The 20917-nt window shown below is 47.9% G+C and overlaps 1 protein-coding gene across 3 annotated transcripts in view; it reads left to right on the top strand.

The window, feature by feature from the left end:
• The window catches only part of cyb5r4 (cytochrome b5 reductase 4), a 221197-nt gene that overhangs the window by 81398 nt on the left and 118882 nt on the right, over window positions 1–20917 (top strand). For 2 of the 3 annotated variants that reach the window (XM_085997706.1, XM_085997708.1), the window contains exons 4-5: window positions 9378–9462; window positions 19626–19676. In XM_085997706.1, coding sequence (XP_085853832.1) covers window positions 9378–9462; window positions 19626–19676 — 136 coding nt within the window. The remainder of the gene's footprint in view (window positions 1–9377; window positions 9463–19625; window positions 19677–20917) is intronic. The other variant, XM_085997707.1, reaches the window with a different exon arrangement.

Here is a 20917-nt window from a genome sequence, read left to right as displayed (position 1 = left end):
TAGTCCTCTGGTAGAAGCGTCTACTTGCAGTGTGACTGGTTTTCTTCTGTCATAATATGACAGACTTGTTTCCTTGCACAATAGTTCTTGAAGTTGTTTGAAATTCCTTTCGTGTGATTCAGACCATTGGTATTCGGCGTCTTCTTTCAATAGCTCTCTGAGATTTGTTGTATGTTCCGACATGTGTGGTGATGTGCCTCAATGAATCCGAGACTCAACGTTAACGGAGCAAAGCAAGGCTTTTATTAACTCAGAAAGTAATACACAGTGGAGAAGTGTCTCTCATCCAGAGATCTGCTGTACTGCCTGTGAGACACGCTGGGGCCTGCTTAAGTAGGGGCCAGGTATGGGCGGAGCCCTACACACAATACAATATAGGTAAGGAAATGAAACTGAAACTAAACTCCCCTGCTTGTCACAGTCACAGGCACAATCAAACACAGAGAATACAGAGTGCCTGATGAATGGCATATTTCATCACATTCACCCCTTCTACAGATTTAGTCTGTTCGGGGGTTTGATAGTCCTCTGTGACCGACGTAGCTGTTGTGGTGCCGCGGGTGTCGGCTGGGTGTCCCCGGTGGCCTCCTGGGTCTCTGCCGGGGGCGCCGCCAGGGTTGTTGAAGGGGTAGTTGGTGGGGGCACCGTTGGTCGATGTTCTTCCGGGGGTGATGAAAGGGTAGTGGGTGGGTAAGAGTTGCTGTGATCGTTGTTGCTGTTGTTGTCGTGGTTGTTGTCGTTACCGGCTGGGGCGACGTCTTTTATGGACACGGTGTCCTCCCTTCCGTCGGCGTGCCGGACATACGCGTATTGGGGGTTGGCGTGGAGTAGGTGCACTGACTCCACGAGAGGGTCCGTCTTGTGGCCCCTCACATGCCTTCATACAAATACCGGACCTGGGGTGGAGAGCCATGACGGCATGGATACGCTTGAGGTGGATTTCCGGGGAAAGACAAACATTCGTTCATGAGGCGTGGCAGTACACAATAGCGACCGTATCGAATGGAGCACATCTGGGAGGACTTCCTGCCAGCGGGAGATAGGGAGGCCCTTGGTCCTTAGAGCTAGAGTGACTGCTTTCCATACTGTCCCGTTCTCTCGCTCCACCTGGCCGTTACCCTGGGGGTTGTAGCTGGTGGTACGGCTCGTGGCGATCCCCCTGGACAGCATGTACTGGCGTAGCTCGTCACTCATGAAGGACGCCCCCCTATCCGTATGGATGTAGCTCGGCATACCGAACAGGCAGAACAGGCTGTTGAGGCATTTAATGACCGTGGCGCTGGTCATGTCTGGGCAGGGGAAGGCAAATGGGAAACGGGAGTATTCGTCCACAATGTTCAGGAAGTAAACATTGCGGTCGACTGACGGGAGGGGGCCCTTGAAATCTAAGCTGAGCCGCTGAAAGGGCCGTGTAGCTTTGATTAAGTGGGCTCTATCTGGGCGGTAGAACCGAGGCTTGCACTCAGCACAAGTGCGGCAGTTCCTGGTCAGAGACCGAACTTCCTCAATCGAGTAGGGTAAGTTGCGGGACTTTATGAAGTGGAACAGCCGTGTGACCCCCGGGTGGCAGAGGTTGTTGTGGAGGGTCTGTAGCCGATCCCCGGTGGCGCTGGCACACATCCCTCGTGAGAGGGCGTCGGGGGATTCGTTAAGGGCCCCTGGCCGGTAAATGATGTCATACTCGAAGGTGGAGAGCTCGATCCGCCACCTGAGAATCTTATCATTTTTAATCTTCCCCTTCTGTTCATTATTAAACATAAACGCTACCGACCGCTGGTCGGTAAGTAGGGTGAAGCGTTTGCCGGCTAGGTAGTGGCGCCAGTGGCGCACTGCCTCCACGATGGCTTGGGCCTCCTTTTCCACGGAGGAGTGTCTGATCTCGGGCCCTTGGAGGGTCCTCGAGAAGAAAGCTACGGGCCGCCCCGCCTGGTTGAGGGTGGCCGCCAAGGCAAAGTCAGACGCATCACTTTCCACTTGAAAGGGAGTGTTCTCGTCCACTGCCTGTAGCGTGGCCCGTTCAATATCCCGCTTAATGCTTTTGAAGGCGGCGTGGGCCTCAGCAGAGAGCGGAAAAGAGGATGCTTTCAAGAGGGGGCGGGCTTTGTCGGAGTAGTTGGGGACCCATTGGGAATAATAAGAAAATAACCCCAGGCACCTTTTCAGGGCTTTGGGAGTGTTGGGCAGGGGCAGCTCCCGTAGGGGGCGCCATCGGTCGGGGTCTGGTCCGATTTCCCCATTCTCCACCACGCTGCCTAGTATGCAGAGGCACGTGGTGTTGAAAACGCACTTGTCCTCGTTGTAAGTGAGGTTGAGTTTTTGTGCGGTTTTCAGGAACCTCTCTAGGTTCGAGTCATGATCCTGCTGGTTGTGACCGCAGATGGTGACGTTGTCGAGGTAGGGGAAGGTTGCTTGCAAGTGGTGGTCATCGACCATGCGGTCCATCTTCCTCTGGAAGACCGAGACCCCATTCGTCACCCCAAAGGGGACTCTGAGGAATTGGTAGAGGCGTCCGTTCGCCTCGAAGGCGGTGTACGGGCAGTCCTCTGGTCTGATAGGGAGCTGGTGGTACGCTGACTTGAGGTCGATGGTGGAGAACACCCGGTATTGGGCAATTTGGTTCACCATTTCTGATATGCGGGGTAGCGGGTAGGCGTCTAGTTGGGTGTACATGTTGATCGTTTGGCTATAGTCGATCACCATCCGTTTCTTCTTGCTACCCCTCACCACCACCACTTGGGCGCGCCACGGGCTGTTGCTGCATTCAATAACGCGCTCCCTCAGCAGCCTGTCCACCTCGGTCGCGATAAACCGCCTGTCCTCCCAGCTGTACCTCCTGCTTTTGGTCGCTATTGGCCAGCAGTTGGGAGTAAGGTTCGCGAATAGCGAAGGCGGCTTTACCTTCAGGGTAGCCAGACCGCTCACTGTGAGGGGCGGCTGGGACCCACCGTAATTGAGCGTGATGCTTTGGTGGTGGCACTGGAAATCCAGGCCCAAGATCAGGCTCGCACATAGACTCTTCATGATTAGTAATTTAAAATTATCGTATACAGTTCCGTTAATGGACAATTGTACCGCGCAGTAACCCATAATGGTCGATGTCTGGGTTTTATCAGCCATAGAGATGGTGCCCCGAGCAGGGACCACCGTTAGAGAGAATTGTTGTGCTAGTTCAGGGTGGATAAAACTCTCCGTGCTTCCACTGTCAATTAAACATTTAACCCTGCACCCGTTTACCTCGATGTCCACCATTGATTTGGATAGCGGGTGCGGTCTGGTCTGGTCCACTGTGACCGATGCCACTGTAGGGCCCTGATCGAGACAAGATGGCGTCCACGCTGTCTGCTCACAAGATGGCGGACCCCATGAGGTCGGGCAAGATGGCGTCCAAGATGGCCGCTCCCACGGCGCACACGCCGCGGTGGCGGGTTTTCCAGCGGGGTTCCCTCTGCACACCTTCCCGAAGTGCCCCTTTTTACCGCACTTAAAGCAGGTGGTGCCTTTCGCCGGGCACAGGTTTCTGGTGTGCTTCGGCTGCCCGCAGAAGTAGCAGTTGGGGCCCCGACGCGTCGCGGCTGTCGTAGGGCTTCTGGGGGGGGAGAGCGGTGCCCCGATGGTGTCGGGCTGCCGGGCGGGGAAGATGCCTTCCAAGATGGCGGCGCCCTTGGTGCACACGTGGCGGCGCGGGCTGAAGAGTAGGCGTCCGAGTTTCTCTGGGCCACATCCAGGGATCGCGCTGTGTCCACAGCCTGTTTCAGGTCCAATCCCGTTTTTTCCAGTAGTCTCTGCCGGATGTAAGTGGAGCTGAGGCCTGTGATAAAGGCATCACGAACAAGCTCGTCAGTGTACACTGCGGCTTTTACATCTTGGCACTTGCAGTCTTTGCCAAGCGTTTTCAGGGTGACTAGGAACTCATCCAGCGATTCCCCAGGTCGCTGTGTGCGAGTAGCGATCAGATGCCTAGCGTACACCTCGTTCGTAGGCTGCTGGTAATGCGCCTTTAGGATGTCACAGGCGGCCGGGTACGTGTCGGCGTCTTGGATGAGGGGGTAAACCCGGTGGCTTACCCAATTCCGCAGGATTCCGAGTTTCATACTTTCAGCGTCCGTAGCGTCTGTGATGGCTGCGGAATTGTCCAGGAAGAATTCCATACACTTAAACCAGTGTCCGAATCGTGCCGATGCGTCCGAAGCATGCGGGTCCAAATCCTAACGTTCGGGTTTCAAGAGTTGATCCATTGCGTTGAAAATTGAGTTAATAAACTTGATGTGCCTCAATGAATCCGAGACTCAACGTTAACGGAGCAAAGCAAGGCTTTTATTAACTCAGAAAGTAATACACAGTGGAGAAGTGTCTCTCATCCAGAGATCTGCTGTACTGCCTGTGAGACACGCTGGGGCCTGCTTAAGTAGGGGCCAGGTATGGGCGGAGCCCTACACACAATACAATACAGGTAAGGAAATGAAACTGAAACTAAACTCCCCTGCTTGTCACAGTCACAGGCACAATCAAACACAGAGAATACAGAGTGCCTGATGAATGGCATATTTCATCACGTGGGATGAAAGAACTCATGTATTGGACCAAACCGAGGTAACTCCTCAGCTCTTTCTTACCTTTGGGTGGTTTCATTTCAGCAATCGCTGCAATCTTCTCTGGACTTGGCTTGACTCCCTCTGGTGTATAAATCATACCGAAGAATTGGCATTCCTTGACTTTAACTATGCGCTTATCTGCATTTAACTTGATGCCAGCCTTCCTGGTACGCTCCATGGCCTCATGTAGGTGCATGTTATGGTCTCTTTCATCTGCTCCATAGACCTGAATATCATCAGCTATTCCTATAGCTCCTTCACAGCCTCTGTATTTCTCGTCTACTTTCTGTTGAAAGATATCTTGACTGACCTTTAACCCGAATGGTAGCCTCAGGAATTTGTAACGCCGAAATGGTGTGTTGAATGTTGTCAGTGTTGTTGATTCCTCATCCAACTTCACGTTCCAATATCCATTTCTGGCATCTAGTTTTGAGAAAACCTTGGCTCCTGCCAGTGATGGCTTAATCTCCTCTAGCGTTGGGGTGGGATAGTGGTCCCTCTTTATCGCCTGGTTTAGATCTTTGGGGTCCAAACATATTCTGAGACGCCCGTTTGGCTTTTCTCGTACCACAATTCAGTTTACCCAGTCTGTGGGTTCAGTGACCTTTACGATCACTCCCGTTTCTTCCATCTCCTTTAGCTCTCTTTCAAGCTTTGTCTTCAGCTCGATGGGTACTTTTCGTAGAGCATGGATAACGGGCTTTACCTCTGGGTCGATGGTGATGTGGTATTGGAAATCTCCGAAACATCCCACTGTATCATCGAAACATTCCGGATACATGTCTATCAAGTCTTTTTTACTCTTGATTTGTGGGCGGTTCTCCAGTGGGGTGTTGCTGTCTATCTTCAGTGACGTTTCCGTCAGCTCATGATGCACTGAGATCAATTTCAACTTCTCGCAGCTGTTTAATCCCAGGATCGCTGGCCCCTCTGTGTCAGCGACATAGAACATGCAGTTGATGTTCTGTCTTTTATGTGTCCCTTTGATAAAGGTTATTCCGAGTTGTTTAATCTCACTCCCCCCGTATGCTGTCAGCGTGACATTACTTGCCTTTAAACAACCACTTTTCGGGTAGCCATTTTCTCTCAGGTTTTCGGGAAAGATCTGCTGGTACAGTCTCAATGGGAGAATGTTGCTCTGAGCTCCTGTGTCCAGCTTCAACTTTAAGTTGATGGTTGTGGGCCGACCTTTGACCTTTTTTTTGATTTGGATGATGGTGTGCAATTCTCTCCTCGGAGTATTTTCCGCTCTGGACATCTCGTGAAGCTGTATCTTTATGGTTTCGATGTTTAGTGTATTGTCGTGATCATCATCATCATCCTGCTCATCCATGGCATGGATATTGTGTTTCTTTCTCTGGTTCTGCTGTCCGCCTTTGTTTTTGATGTATGTTCCTCCTTTCTTTGTTCTACACCTCTTTTCCCAGTGGTTTAGTTTGCCACATGCATTGCAGCTTGTTCCATATGCTGGACATTTCCTCTTGTCTGTGTAATCGTGCGGTCTTCCACAATTTCTGCACATGTTTCCCCCGTTGTCATGTGCATGTCTTTTGTGTGTTGTACTTTTCTCTCACTGCATCCACTCTGTTGTCCGTCTCCGAAGCCATCCGCATGTCAGCCGTTTGAGAAATCAGCGTTTTCATTTGCTGCTTCATGGCTTCATGAGCTCTCGCAGTATCTATAGCCTCTGTTATTCCGAGCTTTTCTTTTCCTATCAGGGCTTTTTGTACCTCTACATGCGCTGACCCCCATATTAGCTGGTCCACAAGCCTTTCCTCCATTTCCTTAAATTTACACTTGCTGGCTTCATTTCTCAGCCTTGTCAGGAAATTGTCAGCTGTTTCACCGGGTTCCTGTCTTAGACTCTGGAATTTGTATCTGTGTATACGGTGATTGGATTTAGGCTCTAGATGGTTGCTGAATTTATCAAAAATTGTCGCTGGGTTTTCCTTTTCCTCTTCAGTCAAACTCCAGCTATTATACAAATCTGGGCCTTTTTCTCCTGTCCACAACAGAATGTAACTAACCTTTTCCTCGTTGGTAGTACCCTTCAGGAAACTTTTAAATGTAAGCTCACATTTCTGTTTGAACTTGCGGAATGCTTCTACTATATCGTCGGCTTCCCAGTTCATGAGGGGTTGCATTTGCACAGTCAGTGTAGCGGCAGCCGTCATTTTAGTATCCCGTACGATTCACTTTCAATCACTGCAGACACCGGCACTCACAATCAGCTCATAAAATCACTTTTTGTCTTATTCGTAGTTTGTATAGCAGAATTTGTACTCACTTATACCGCTGCCACCATGTTGTGTCTCCTTGTGTTCTTATACTATATATATTACAGACACTTTTAGTTCATTTTAGTTAGTGCTTTTACTAAGCTGTATTCTTGCTTTTGTTACAGTGCTGCCGCATGGTGCGGAGTGATACAAGATGTCCGACGCTGTACTGTGCACTGCCCGTGCACAGTGTGCCACATAGCAATATAACTACACCATACCAAAGTAGTTCCATACCAAAGTAGTTCCATTTAACGATGTGATATTATAACAATGTAACACACACTATCCAGCTCAGTGTGACTACCCTCACTTGGTTCCACTCTTCTTTATCCGATCATAGCGAGAACATCTACTGCAGTGGCTTATCTCCCACCTCTGCACCGTTACTCTCCGAGTCTGGCAATAATCTATCCTCTCCTCTCCCTCATCTACGTGCTGCACCTTGGTAACATGACATGAGGTCAGCTTTCACATGAATTCTAATAACACTACCACTATAGAGGGGTACAGTAGTCTAGTGATTACATTACTGGACTAGCAATCCATAGACCTGGACTGATAATCCAGAGAACATGAATTCAAATCGCACCATGGCAGATTGTGAATTTGAATTCCGTTTTATAAAAAATTTTAAAAAAATTGGAATGAAAAGCTGGTATCAGTGAAAGTGACCATGAAGCTGTTGGATTGAGTTTACTGACTTCAGGCCTCAGTCATTTTTTTTTACCTGTTCTCCCATCCTCTCCATTTGGAGTTGACTTGCCACATTGCTTTACTGCCTTACTCAGCTATTTTCACAACCTCTTCTGTTGTAATGCCTATCCTTGTTTGAGTTCATTTGTCTACATTATTCATATACCTAGTCTACAGCACAGAAACAGGCCATTCGGCCCAATGGGTCTTTGCCGGTGTTTATGCTCCACACAAGCCTCCTCCTACCACTCTTCATCTCACCCCATCAGCATATCCTTCTATTCCTTTCTCCCTCATGTGCTTAGGTAGCTTCCCCTTAAATGCATCTATAATATTTGCCTCAAATACTCCTTGTTGGTAGTGAGTTCCACATTCTCACCACTCTTTGGGTTAAGCAGTTTCTCCTGTATTCCCTATTGGATTTATTGGTGACCATCTTATATTGATGGCCCCTAGTTTTGGTCTCCCCCACAAGTGGAAACATTGGCTTGGATTTTCATTGGGCCGTGAGGCGGGCTTTTAGGCGTGTGGGGGGCAAAAATCCCGAATTCAGGGGTCCCAACACCATCCCGCCCAAAGCCCGCCTCCACGTAAGTTTCAAAGGAGGCGGGTACCCGCCCCGCACTGGGACCCGCCGACCCGAGGCGGGAAGGGATTAGTGGCAATTAACTGCCTGTTAACAGGTAGTTAACACAGTTTTTAGCCTAATCCCTATTTTGAAGGGTGTCGTGTGGGATTCCCGATGGCTCCAAACCACGCCAGGTTAGAGCAGGCGGGCCGTCGGGTTGAAGGACTTGGAGGGGTCGAGATGTCGGTGTTCAGGTGAGTGATGGGTGCATGAGTGCAAAGGTAAGTGTGTTTGGTGTGTCTAAAGTGTGTAAAGAAGTTTAGATTACCTGTACTTACCTTAACAGCCTTTCTTCCTCTAGGCGTCGGGAGTCCATCATTCAGCCGGCACTGAAAGCAGAATGGCTGCGATCTGTCAAAAGTGACAGCTTTCAGTGCCGGTGAGATTTCTAACTGAGTCTGTGTAGAAGGACTCGGGTTAGAAGTAAGACTGTCAGTGTTTGACAGCTTCAAACAGCTGTGAAACACTGATATTTCATATGTCAACACGTCTTGACAGATGAAATTTCAGTATGTGACATCACCTGTTGCCGGGTGGCCCTTAATTGGCCTGCTGAGCCCACTGGGCGGGCTCAACAAGGTCAATCAAGGGAAAATCGCGTGGATTGGCCGGACGTCGATGGAGGCAGGACTAAAACCCGAAAGTTGTAGTCCCGCCTCCTTCCCGACTGCTGAATGAAAATCCAGCCCATTTTCTCTACATCTACCCCATTAAACCCCTTCATAATTTTATAGACCTCAAGTAGGTCACCCCTCAGTCTTCTATTTTCTAGAGAAAAGAGCCCTAACCTGTTCAGTCTTTCCTGAAGTATGTCCTTCCAGTTCTGGTATCATCCTTGTGAATCTTTTTTGCGCCTTTTCCAGTGGCTCTATATCTTTTTATAATGTGGATATCCATGACTTTCCTCACTCTTTCTAGCTTCAAGAAAAATCTGCTTGCAGGATATAAAACCTATTATTTGCCTCTTTGTGATAAGAGATGACTTTTGCATGTATCTCCCCCTCCCTTTCATTTTGTTATGTCCTATATAGCTTATCTTCCAGTTTCCATGAATGGTATTTTGCCCTTTTTCTTTATATGTGTGTATTTCCAGGATTTACTGTATTTGCTGAAATATAGTGTGTAGAAATATGTGTTAGTCTTAGCACACCAGTTGACTGGACCATTTTCTTCAAATTTCAGATTCACAGCTGGGTCAACTCCGAATCCATGCTGAAGAAGTGCCTTGTAGGAAGAATGACGTCAAAGCCTACTTCTGTTGCTAAAGGTAGTTTTCATTTTCTTGCATCAGAAATTGAACTGTCCTCAAAGTAAAGCACGGCGTAAAAAGTAAAAACAATGGAGGAAATGAGTATCCCTTTTGGTATTCATGTTACTGTGCACATGGAGTGATGGGGCTTTTGGTATATAATTTCCTACTGACATCACCGGAGAGGCAAAGAAAAGAGGGAAAGTTACTTATGGCTCTTTATGCCAATAACGATGGTGTGTTTTCTACATTATTATTGATAATTATCAAGGCTTTTAAAGTTGGTTGTCAATAATAAGGTTGATTTTTAAAAAATACTGTCTATCTTCACCATTTCACTGTTATGGCTCGGTGAAAATCTACTACAGAAGGCATTAATCTGTTTACAGTGCTGTCCTCTGTTTTTGATTGCTTTATATATGCATAAACAAAAATGAAATAATTAAACAGACCAACTTTTAGAATATAGTTGTGTCCATTATCAAAAGTCTAATTACCTGATAATCGAATAGACCACTTGAATAAATATAACTACCGATCTCCTCCATCTTCAGCAGTGCTGCACTCCCTTAGTTGGATTATATGCTGAAGACCTGAACCCAAAACTTTCTGACTCCGAGATAAATACAACCCACTGAGCCACACCGATGCTCACTACAAAGAGTTAATTGCAATGTTTACCATTTTTATCCTTTACCTGATTTAACTTGTACTGTATTTACATATATGTGGAAAAATAATCCGGAAACAACATAGCTTTAAATGGAAAGGAAACAGTTTAATGAGAGTTCGCATCACTCCTGAAGCTTGGAGCTCCTTTTAACTGTGAAAAGACCAATTAAAGGCCCTGTACTTTTTACTTTCCTTATTAATATTCAGCACAACAGCCCATTACTGGAGGGACCAACAGCTACCCTTTTGCATAAAAAATGGTAATAAATATATATATGGAGTTAACTGAGCATGTTACAGATTTTTCTCATTAGCTGGTTAGTGTAGATTTTCAGCTTTGTAAACTTTGCACTTGCTTGCTCTCCAGATGGCAACTATTTCTTCTTTCCTTCACCACCTTTTAAAATATTCTCAATCTTTTTGACCAACCATTCAGTTAACCCTCCACTTCCCCTCTCTACCATGGCTTAGCACCTGTTCCTTTTCTTCCCACCCCCCACTCCGCCCCCATGTAATTTGGGACACCTTCTGCATTAAAGCTCTTGTGTAACTGCAAATTGTTGCATCCATAGGCCTGCCGGGAGGTTATGCTGCTAAAACATTTGTTGGTAGGCTTTTGAAAACATTCAGTTTTCTTCCAGTGTAAATCATGGTGCCACCTACTGTATTACAAAATGAGGGAGACTACAATTTTGGATACAAGTAATTTTTCTAATGACACCTCTCTGGGTTTAAAATTTGCATTAGGAGCACAAAATGTTATCTATTCTTGGGTGAGTAGATTTCTTCTTGTATTTGTATGGGCGGGTAGTGATGCCTTCTAGGGAAGTGTGTACAGTCTGTCTTCCATTCATTAATTTTAAAGATCTGAATCATGCTATGTCTCGTCTGCTTTCTTGTCCCAACTCCCCACCCACTTTGCTGTCAACCTGAACTCTCTGTCCCACCACCATTTAGCTCTTAGAATGCTGCATCAATGCCTTATTGTATGAATTCCTTTGCAGTTACAAGTGTCAAACTTAAAAAAAAAAAAAATGCAAAGTAGTCCACGGTCCCATTTACTTGACGAGGTTTTCTGTGATGGCAAGAGTGCCATGCAAGGCAACCCTGTAAAGCCCTGACACCACAGAGGTTGAAGGCACTGGTTGGGAGGGTTTCCTGGGTGCTGGACTTCATCTGTGGCAACAATAAAGGGTCGTTGCTGGCAGCGTTATCATTTTCAGTCTAGCAGCAGCCTTTTTCCATAGCTGATTGATATAGATCTTCTGACACTGGGGAAGGCAGATTGAAAAGGTAATCAGCATAATTTTCTGCCAACAATGTGTATGCAGCTACTTTGAAGTCTCATTCAATACCCAGATGTGCTGCCATATAAACAGCAGATTCAGCAGCAAGGAAACCAAGTTATGTTATGGAATTAGTTCTAGTGGATATATTTTCATTACATAAATTGAATGAGCTTTCTACAAAGCAATAGTTATACAGTTATAGAGTATTATCGCATGGAAACAGACCATTTGGCCTATCAAGTCTGTGCTGATGATTTCTCTGAACTTGCACTCATTGGGCTTGATTTTAATGGACCTCAGAGGGCAGGTTTGGAGGCAGGTCGGCAGCAAAAATCGGAAAAAATGCCAGTTGCCTACAAACCTGCCCCCAAGCTACTTTCGTAAGTGTCGGGTCAGCCGCTTACTCTCAGCACCGTCATTATAAATGGAATTAGCCCTGAGCCCTCACTCTTGAACTTCCATTTCCCAGAACACATAGGCTAGACCGTCAACTCTTTTTGCCATCATTTTTGTTTAATTACATCACAAAAGGATGACACACGATATTAAACAGCACTATAAGACACCCAAGTGACTACCCTTGTGACTATTAGTGCTTTAACTTCCTCTTATGCGTGCTCCTACGTGGTGCTTCCCCTGTGGCTTCAGCAGATGTACAGGCACTTTGGTGCTGCACCCGCCTAGACGCCATTGGCGGGCGTCCTCTGGATTTTGGAGCCTGTGAGGGCTCCTCCACAGTCTGCTCTTCCTGCGGCTGTGCATAGGCTGAGGCGGCCATCTCAGTTGGGTGAGGAACCTGGGGCATTGACCGAGGGCTCCGCAGGCGCATGGTCGTGTGAGTGCTTGGAAAGGAGCCCACACTTCCTTGTTGTCTGCTACCAACATCCCTCTCATGGGTCACCCGCACTTCACTGCTAGCAAGTGGCTGGAGATCAGCCTGCTGCACCTCAGTGGGGCCATGACAACGCGTCTCAGTACTGACAGTCCTCATAACAGGGATGTCCATGTACCTCTGGTGTCCTCAATAGATGCCCATCTATCCTCCATAGCAGACCATCTATTAGAAGAGTCACCATGCTCTGTTGAGTGTGGCGACTTATGTCCTCCAAGGAGGTTGCCACCCTCTCTATGGCAGCACGTTCATACGCCATTGCTACAAAGGCAGTGCTCATGTTAGAGATGGACTCCTCCATTCTCTCTAGAGACTCCTGCACTTGTTCCTGGAGTTCCAGCACCGCTCTCTTTCTGGATGGCCCCAGAGGCACAGCGTCAACATGCAGCTGAGCTGAGCTGAGCTAGGAGAGTCCTGCGACCTCCGATGAGGACTCTCCACTGCTGTCGCTGTCTCTCTAGCATCTGCTGATGCTCACTTGTGAACTGTGATACACCAGGTGACAACACTACTCTATGTCATGAACAACCTACCGAGGTGTGTGTATCTGCGCTGGGTGCGCTGAGTTCTAGATGCTGAAGGGATATTTACTAGTCCTTGCCCCTTTAGGGCTATCCCGCATCAGGCGCATTTCTCAGACGTTCACTTTCAACAAAAGTTTGAGGTAACCAAATCCTAAAGACGCTTAATTGGGTCCAAAGGTCTGGGCTATCTCTCCTTAAAGGAAAAGAACAACCCGAGAATGTTACCGTCCTCCAGATAGCGCTTTTAATAAGTTTAGCTAGACTGTAACATTCAGGATATTATGAGGGTCCAGAAAACTCCCTCAGAATTCTGCAACTCCTCACCAAAGAGTGTACAGAGATTGAGTTCGCAAATTTTTGATACAGAAGTCTTATGTGAGACAATTCTAAAAATATATAGATTTATTAAAGAACCAACATGCAATTTACAGTTGGTGAACCAGTCAATTGCAACATTAACCATTCTAAAAAGAGAAAAAATGCTATCTTATTATTAACAGAGAATCTTACTTTTAAATCTTAACTTTGCTACAGTATTACTGTTCTTAAAGTTCTCTATACAGGATTTCCATCAATATCACATACCTTTGATCCCCGAGGTACAAAGAGTGGTCGACTACAGAGCCGCCTCTGTAGCCGAGAATCGCTTTGCCTGATTAAAGCGAGTCTGTTATCCTATTTGAGAGTTCAATATTGATACCCTTTTCCAGTGGTAGTTCCTTTAAGGTTTTCTGATGATGCAAGCTAATTATCTCTAGTCATTTTTCTGCCAACCTCTGCAATTCTTACTGCCACCTCAGCCAGAATCTTGTCTCATCTCTAGGTGTTCTAAGTTTACCATATAAAAATGGTGTGATGGCAGGTGTTCCTTACTTTGTGTCACCTTTACGAGGGCACAGGTTCCTTATCTTATGTGCTATCTTTATGAAGTTTAAATTAGAACACCTTATCCAGGGTGAACCATTGTTTTTTTCCCAAAAGGTCAGCCTGTCGGAGCCCATCACCTTCTGTTTCAATAAGGTTATTTATTCAGGGTCAACAACTATCTTATCTCAATAGCCAGAATTCTTTCAGAGCTATTTCATCGTTAGGTTTCTAAATTTCCAAACCCAGCTTGTCATGTTTCAATAAGGCCAGAATTCTTTCTTGAGACAGTGTATTTTTCTGAATAGGTTATGTGGCTTATTCCTTCACAACGCTGCTCCCTCAGAGGCTCCAGGTTCCTCTGAGGATTCGTCTGGTTCCTCCTCCTGGACAGTGGGGAGGGGGGCTCTCGATGGTCCCGTGGGAGAGTAAAGGCATGAGTTAGACATCAGATTTGGAGGTAGCCGACACATCCTATTGTGCAGATGATCAGAAGTCAATCTCTATGAGCAACATATGCCATTGCAGTCAATGAGGAATTGTAAAAGTGAGGGCTGATAATGCATTCTGTCACCAGCTTCCTCTAGTGCGCCCGTCTCTCCGTCCCCCACTTCCAGCTTCTCGCCACCGCCCATGATGTCGCGAGCAGCCTCCTCAGCATGAGTTAATGTGGCGAGTGATGGTGTGCCTCCTCCTGTCTTGGCTCTCTCCCTCTTATTGTGGGCTATCTTTTCCTGCAAGGAGAGACACAAGTGGAGTTTCAGCGAGAGTGATGGAGTGAGTGTGAAGAATCCATAAGGTAGAATCTTAGAGGGAGGCCGGGATAGAGTGAGGTGGCAAGAGGAAGGAGCCTCCCTGTGCGTTGTTAGTTGTTGTCATTGCATAACAGTGAGAGCGAGTGTGAGGGCTGCATAGTAGGATGGTGAAGTGATTCAGTACAGAGAGAGAGATAGAGAGGTAAGGGTGCAAGGGAAGTAAGGGTAAGGTGGGATGTGGAGGAGCAGGCTGACGATGCAGAGTGCTGGTGATGAGAAGAGAAGGGAAGTAGGGTGAAGGTAAGTGTGATGTGAAACTCACTTGATGTTCGGACAAGATCATTGAAGCGTTTGTGGCACTGGAACCAGGTACGTCCACACAGTGACCTTGCGCTGACCTCCTCAGCTATCTCCAGCCTGGCTGACTTCGTCTGTTGAGGAAGCTTCCTGCGGCCATCGGCAGGGAACAGAATCTCCCTGCGCCCTCTTACTCCCTCTACAAGAGCTTGCAGGGAGTCGTCCTTGGATCTAGGACCAGCCATCTTGCCTGTGGCAGCACTCATGGTGATCCTGGCCCTTTCCAGCAGCAGCAGCAACGAGAAATGAGAGGCTGAGGCTACATTGAGCCATTAAAAACAAGTGCAGCAGAGACCTCATCAGTGCAGACCAACAGACCCACTGCAACTCATTGCAGCAGGCAGCGCGCACGACGGGGCAAAGTGGACCAATGAAGTGAAAATGGGACACCAGGAGCGGCTGAAACCGGCAGCGGGTCCAAAACCCGCCCACCAGGCAACCCGACTCCATCCCGCCTCCTCCATTAAAATCAAGCCCGTGGTATCTGTCCATACAATCTAGTTGACTACTTACTTTGCTAATTGTTATGTCATGTTGTGGCATTGAGATTGGTTCACAGCCAATAACAACTTGCATTTATATGGCGCCTTTAACTTGGTAAAACATTCCAAGGTGCTTCACAGGAGCGTTATCATGCAAAATTTTACACTGAGCCACATGAGATATTTGAACGGGTGACCAAAAGCTTGGTCAAAGAGGGAAACATAGAAACATAGAAGATAGGAGCAGGAGTAGGCCATTCGGCCCCTCGAGCCTGCTCCGCCATTCCATGAGATCATGGCTGATCATCCAAATTCAGTACCCTGTCCCTGCTTTCTCCCCATATCCCTTGATCCCTTTAGCCTTAAGAAATATATCCAACTCCTTCTTGAATATATTTAATGAATTGGCCTCAACTGCCTTCTGTGGTAGAGAATTCCACAGGTTCACCACTCTCTGGGTGAAGAAATTCCTCCTCATCTCTGTCCTAAATGGCTTACCCCTTATCCTTAGACTGTGACCCCTGGTTCTGGACTCCCCGACCATCGGGAACATCCTTCCTGCATCAAGTCTGTCCAGTCCTGTTAGAATTTTATAAGTTTCAATGAGATCCCCTCTCATTCATCTAAACTCCAGCGAGTATAAGCCCAATCGACCCAATCTCTCCTCATACGTCATTCCTGCTTTCCCAGGTATCAGCCTGGTGAATCTTCGCTGCACTCCTTCCATGGCAAGAACATCCTTCCTCAGATAAGGCGACCAAAACTGCACACAATACTCAAGATGTCTCACCAAGGCCCTGTACAACTGCAGCAAGACATCCTTGTTCCTGTACTCGAACCCTCTTGCTACGAAGGCCAACATACCATTTGCCTTCTTAACCGCCTGCTGCACCTGCATGCTTACCTTCAGCGACTGGTGCAGAAGGACACCCAGGTCTCGTTGCACTTCCCCTTCTCCCAATCTATTGCCATTCAGATAATAATCTGCCTTCCGTTTTTGACACCAAAGTGGATAACCTCGCATTTATCCACGTTATATTGCATCTGCCATGCTTCTGCCCAATCACCCAACCTGTCCAAATCATACTGCAGTTTTAAGAAATGTCTTAAAGGAGGATAGAGAGGCAGAGAGGTTTGTGGAGGGAATTCCAGAGCTTAAGGCCTAGGCAGCTGAAGGCACAGCCACCAATGGTGGAGCGATTAAAATCAGGGATGTGCAACAGGCCAGAATTGGAGGTGCACAGAGATCGCGGAGGGTTGTAGGGCTGGAGGAGGTTACAGAGATAGGGAGGGACAAGGCCATGGAGTGATTTGAAAACATGGATGAGAATTTTTAAATCGTGGCATTGTCAAACTGGGAGCCAATGTAAGTCAACGGGCACAGGAGAGCAAGAAAGCAGCTCTACAGATGCCTGAAGGCCGAGGTCCAACAAAAAACTCGCTAAAGAACAGATGATGGGTAGAGAAAGAGCAAGAGATCCAACAGCTAGCCGACAACCACGACGTGCGTGGATTCTTTAGCGCAGTCAAGACCATCTATGGCCCAAGCACCCAAGGTCCTACCCCACTGCGGGCCAAGAACGGAGAAGTACTTATCAAGGACAGAGAGGCAGTCCGTGCCCGCTGGAAGGAGCACTTCGAAGATCTCCTTAACTGAGATTCTGTCTTCGACCCGAGTGTCCTCAACTCCATCCCGCAGCATGCTACCCACCACCACCTAAGCACAACCCCAGCCCGGCATGAGGTTGAAAAGGCCATCCGACAACTGAAGAACAACAAGGCCTCAGGAGCAGATGGAATCCCCGCCGAGGCGTTAAAACATGGCGGAGAAGCACTATTGGCACGAATACATGAACTAATTTCAATTATTTGGAAGGAGGAGAGCATGCCAGGGGATCTCAGACGCCGTAATCGTGGCCATCTTCAAGAAAGGTGACAACTCCGATTGTGGTAATTACAGAGGAGTCTCCCTGCTGTCTGCCACAGGGAAAGTCATCGCAAGAATCCTCCTCAGTTGCCTTCTCCCAGTGGCTGAAGAGCTCCTCCCAGAGTCGCAATGTGGATTCCGCCCACTAAGGGGCACAATTGACATGATCTTCACCGCGCGTCAACTGCAAGAAAAATGCAGGGAACAGCACCAACCGCTGTACATGGCTGCCTTTGACCTCACTAAGGCCCTCGACACCGTCAACCGTGAGGGATTATGGAGTGTCCTCCTCAAATTTGGCTGCTCTCAAAAGTTTGTCACCATCCTCCGCCTGCTTCACGACGACATGCAAGCCGTGATCCTGACTAACGGATCCACCACAGACCCAATTCCCGTATGGACCGGGGTCAACCAAGGCTGTGTCATCGCACCAACGCTCTTCTCGATCTTCCTGGCTGCAATGCTCCATCTCGCCCTCCGTAAGCTCCCTCCTGGAGTGGAACTAATCTACAGAACAAACGGGAAACTATTCAACCTCCGTCGCCTCCAGTCCAGATCCAAGGTCGTCCCATCCTCGTCATCAAATTACAGTATGCAGACGACGCTTGCGTCTGCGCACACTCTGAGATCGAACTCCAAACCATCGTCAACACTTCACTGAAGCATACAAGAGCATAGGCCTTACACTAAACACCCGTGAGACAAAAGTCCTCTACCAACCTGCCCCTGCCACACAGTACTGCTCCCTGATTATCAAAATCCATGACGAGGCCTTGGACAACGTGGACCACTTTCCATACCTCAGGAGCCTACTGTCAACAAGGGCAGACGTCGATGACGAAGTCCAACACCACCTTCAGTGTGCCAGTGCAGCCTTCAGTCGCCTGAGGAAGAGAGTGTTTGAAGACCAGCACCAAGCTCATGGTCTCAAGAGCAGTAGTGATACCCGCCCTCCTGTTTGCTTCAGAGACATGGACCATGTACAGCAGGCACCTCAAAGTACTGGAGAGGTACCACCAATGCTGCCTCCGCAAGATCCTGCAAATCCATTGGCAGGATAGGCACACCAACGTCAGTGTTCTCACTCAGGCCAACATCCCCAGCATCGAAGCTTTGACCACGCTCGATCGGCTCCGATGGACGGGCCACATGGTCCGCATGCCCGATATGAGACTCCCAAAACAAGTGCTATACTCGGAGCCCCGACACGGCGAGAGAGCCCTAGGTGGGCAGAGAAAACGCTTCAAGGACACCCTCAAAGCCTCCTTGAAAAAGTGCAACATTCCCACCGACACCTGGGAATCCCTGGCCCAAGACCGCACAAAGTGGAGGAGAAGCATCCGGGAAGGCGCCGAACACCTCGAGTCTCTTCGCCAGGAGCAGGCGGAAGCCAAGCGCAAGCAGCACAAGGAGCGCACGTCAACCCAAGCACCCCACCCTCCCGCCCCTTCAACCACTGTCTGCCCCACCTGTGACAGAGATTGTAAGTCCCGCATTGGACTCATCAGTCACCTGAGAACTCATTTTTTTTGTGGAAGCAAGTCATCCTCGGTTCCGAGGGATTGCCTAAGAAGAAGAATAGGTGACCGGGACTTGGTGCAAATTAAGATACAGGCAGCAGAGTTTTGGATGAGCTCAAGTTTATGGCGGGCACAAGATGGGAGGCCAACTGGGAGAGCATTGGAATAGTCGAGTCTAGAGGTAACCAAGGCATATATGATGGTTTCAGCAGCTGCGGAGCTGAGACAGGGCGGAGACGGGTGATGTTACAGAGGTGGAAGTAGGCGGTCTTGGTGCTGGAGTGGATTTGGGTCGGAAGCTCCTTTCAGCGTCAAATAGGGCGTCAAGGTTGCGAACGGTCTGGATCAGCCTCGGACAGTGGCCAGGGAGTAGGATGGAGTTGGTGGCTAGGGAACGGAGTTTTCCAACCTTAACTTTTACAGTCTTGCACCCTTCATTATATAATTAATTATTTAATATTTTAGCATCTTTGTGTGCGACATTATGTTTATTGTGCTAATTCAGTCTCCCGACGAACATTCAAAATCAACGGACAGAGCAAGACTGGCTGGCCTAGTGTGTGCTCACTTGGCCATGTTGCAACTAGGCAACACGATCACCAATATTTCCCACCCACCAGCAGCCAATGTAATTTCCTGGGAGCGGCAAAAAGCAAATTAAAAAAAAAAAACCAAGGCCAATTCAGGGGAAAAAATATAACTCTGGGAAATTCCTTCTTTTATACATTGATATGGTGAACACTGACATCAGATTGCTGTTTTTATATTGCACTTTACACAAACTGCTTTCAGAATTAATAACTGGTGTTATCTACAGTAGTAATATACTGTATAAATTTTCTGTATGTCGTTCCATTGCTTGTGAAGCAATGATTTATTTTATCTTTCTGTTTTCACAGTTTCTGAGAATCAGTCAGGATTAAGAGTGCCAAAGCAGACATTACTAAATGGTATGTAATCAAAAGAACTAGAACCAGACACAATAAACCCCAGGGAACACTGCAGCTGTCACTGACCATTGTAGAAGCAGCTTCAATTTTTACTATCACTGTCTTTCTACAGTTAATTTTATTTATCTTGTGTTACAATCTTGTGTATGGTGTGCTCTTGCTCTACCTATTACCTTTACTTCCTCTCTCACTGTTTTATGAATGGAAAACCTGAATATCGTGCCACATTGGAAAGACTATGGGCTAAAAATTCGGGGATCGCGATGCAGAATTACTTCGCGCCCGTTCAAAGTAATGCAGACAACACGCAAACTTGGTGCTGCCTGCGAATTTAAATGATAGTGGCGTGCAGCCCAGCGCTAAACACAGGGGCCCCAAGTTCATGCGGGGCTAGCACAAATTAAAGCTAGCCTGCACCCCTTAAAGAGGAGGTGCAGGTTGACGAGACCAGGTGCTGGAAGTCATTCCAAAAGGCAGTTTCAACTGGGAAACACTCAGCAATGGCACAACAGGCCAGAGAAAGGACTCCAAGGTTCTCAGACTCAGCACTGGAGGCCTTAGTACAGGAGGTGGCAAGGAGGAGAGCGGTCCTGTTTCCACAGGGGGTCAGGAGGCACACCCACATCAGACAGACACTGCAAAGGCAGTGGGAGCAGAGAGCCATGGAGATCAGTGCCAACAGTGTTGCCCCGAGGCCCTGGATGCAGTGCCGGAAGAAGTTCAATGACCTCACATGAGTAGTCAAGGTCAGTGAATGCATCTTCAAATGCCATATCCCGCAAACTGCACCACTAGTCTCATACACTGCTCAATTCACCACACCCCCATCACTCACCTACCAACAATCTCCATCAATCATGACTCATACCTCACATTCATGCGCTCCATCTCACCCTCACACACTTACCACTGCTGCAAACCTCACACTCACAGCTTGCACATGCTGCCAGCTAGTCAATCATGACAGTCACATTAGCCAAACACATTGAACCACACTCACTGACACACTTAAGGGGACAGTCGCGCCTCCATATCCTGACCCTGCTCGAGGAACATAAGAACATAAGAAATAGGAGCAGGAGTAGGCCAATCGGCCCCTCGAGCCTGCTCCGCCATTCAATAAGATCATGGCTGATCTGATCCTAACCGCCAATCTACTATCACAGAACCATCTCCTGAATCTAACAGAATTAGACACACGAAATAGGAGCAGGATCAGGCTACACGGCCCCTGGGCCCGC

Source organism: Somniosus microcephalus, chromosome 9 (genome assembly GCF_052327205.1).
Source record: "Somniosus microcephalus isolate GS21.2 chromosome 9, FLI_Smic_1.0, whole genome shotgun sequence".
NCBI classification, from domain to species: domain Eukaryota; kingdom Metazoa; phylum Chordata; class Chondrichthyes; order Squaliformes; family Somniosidae; genus Somniosus; species Somniosus microcephalus.
The sequence above is the reverse complement of the archived record's forward strand: the minus strand, read 5'-3'. Positions and strand labels throughout refer to the sequence as shown.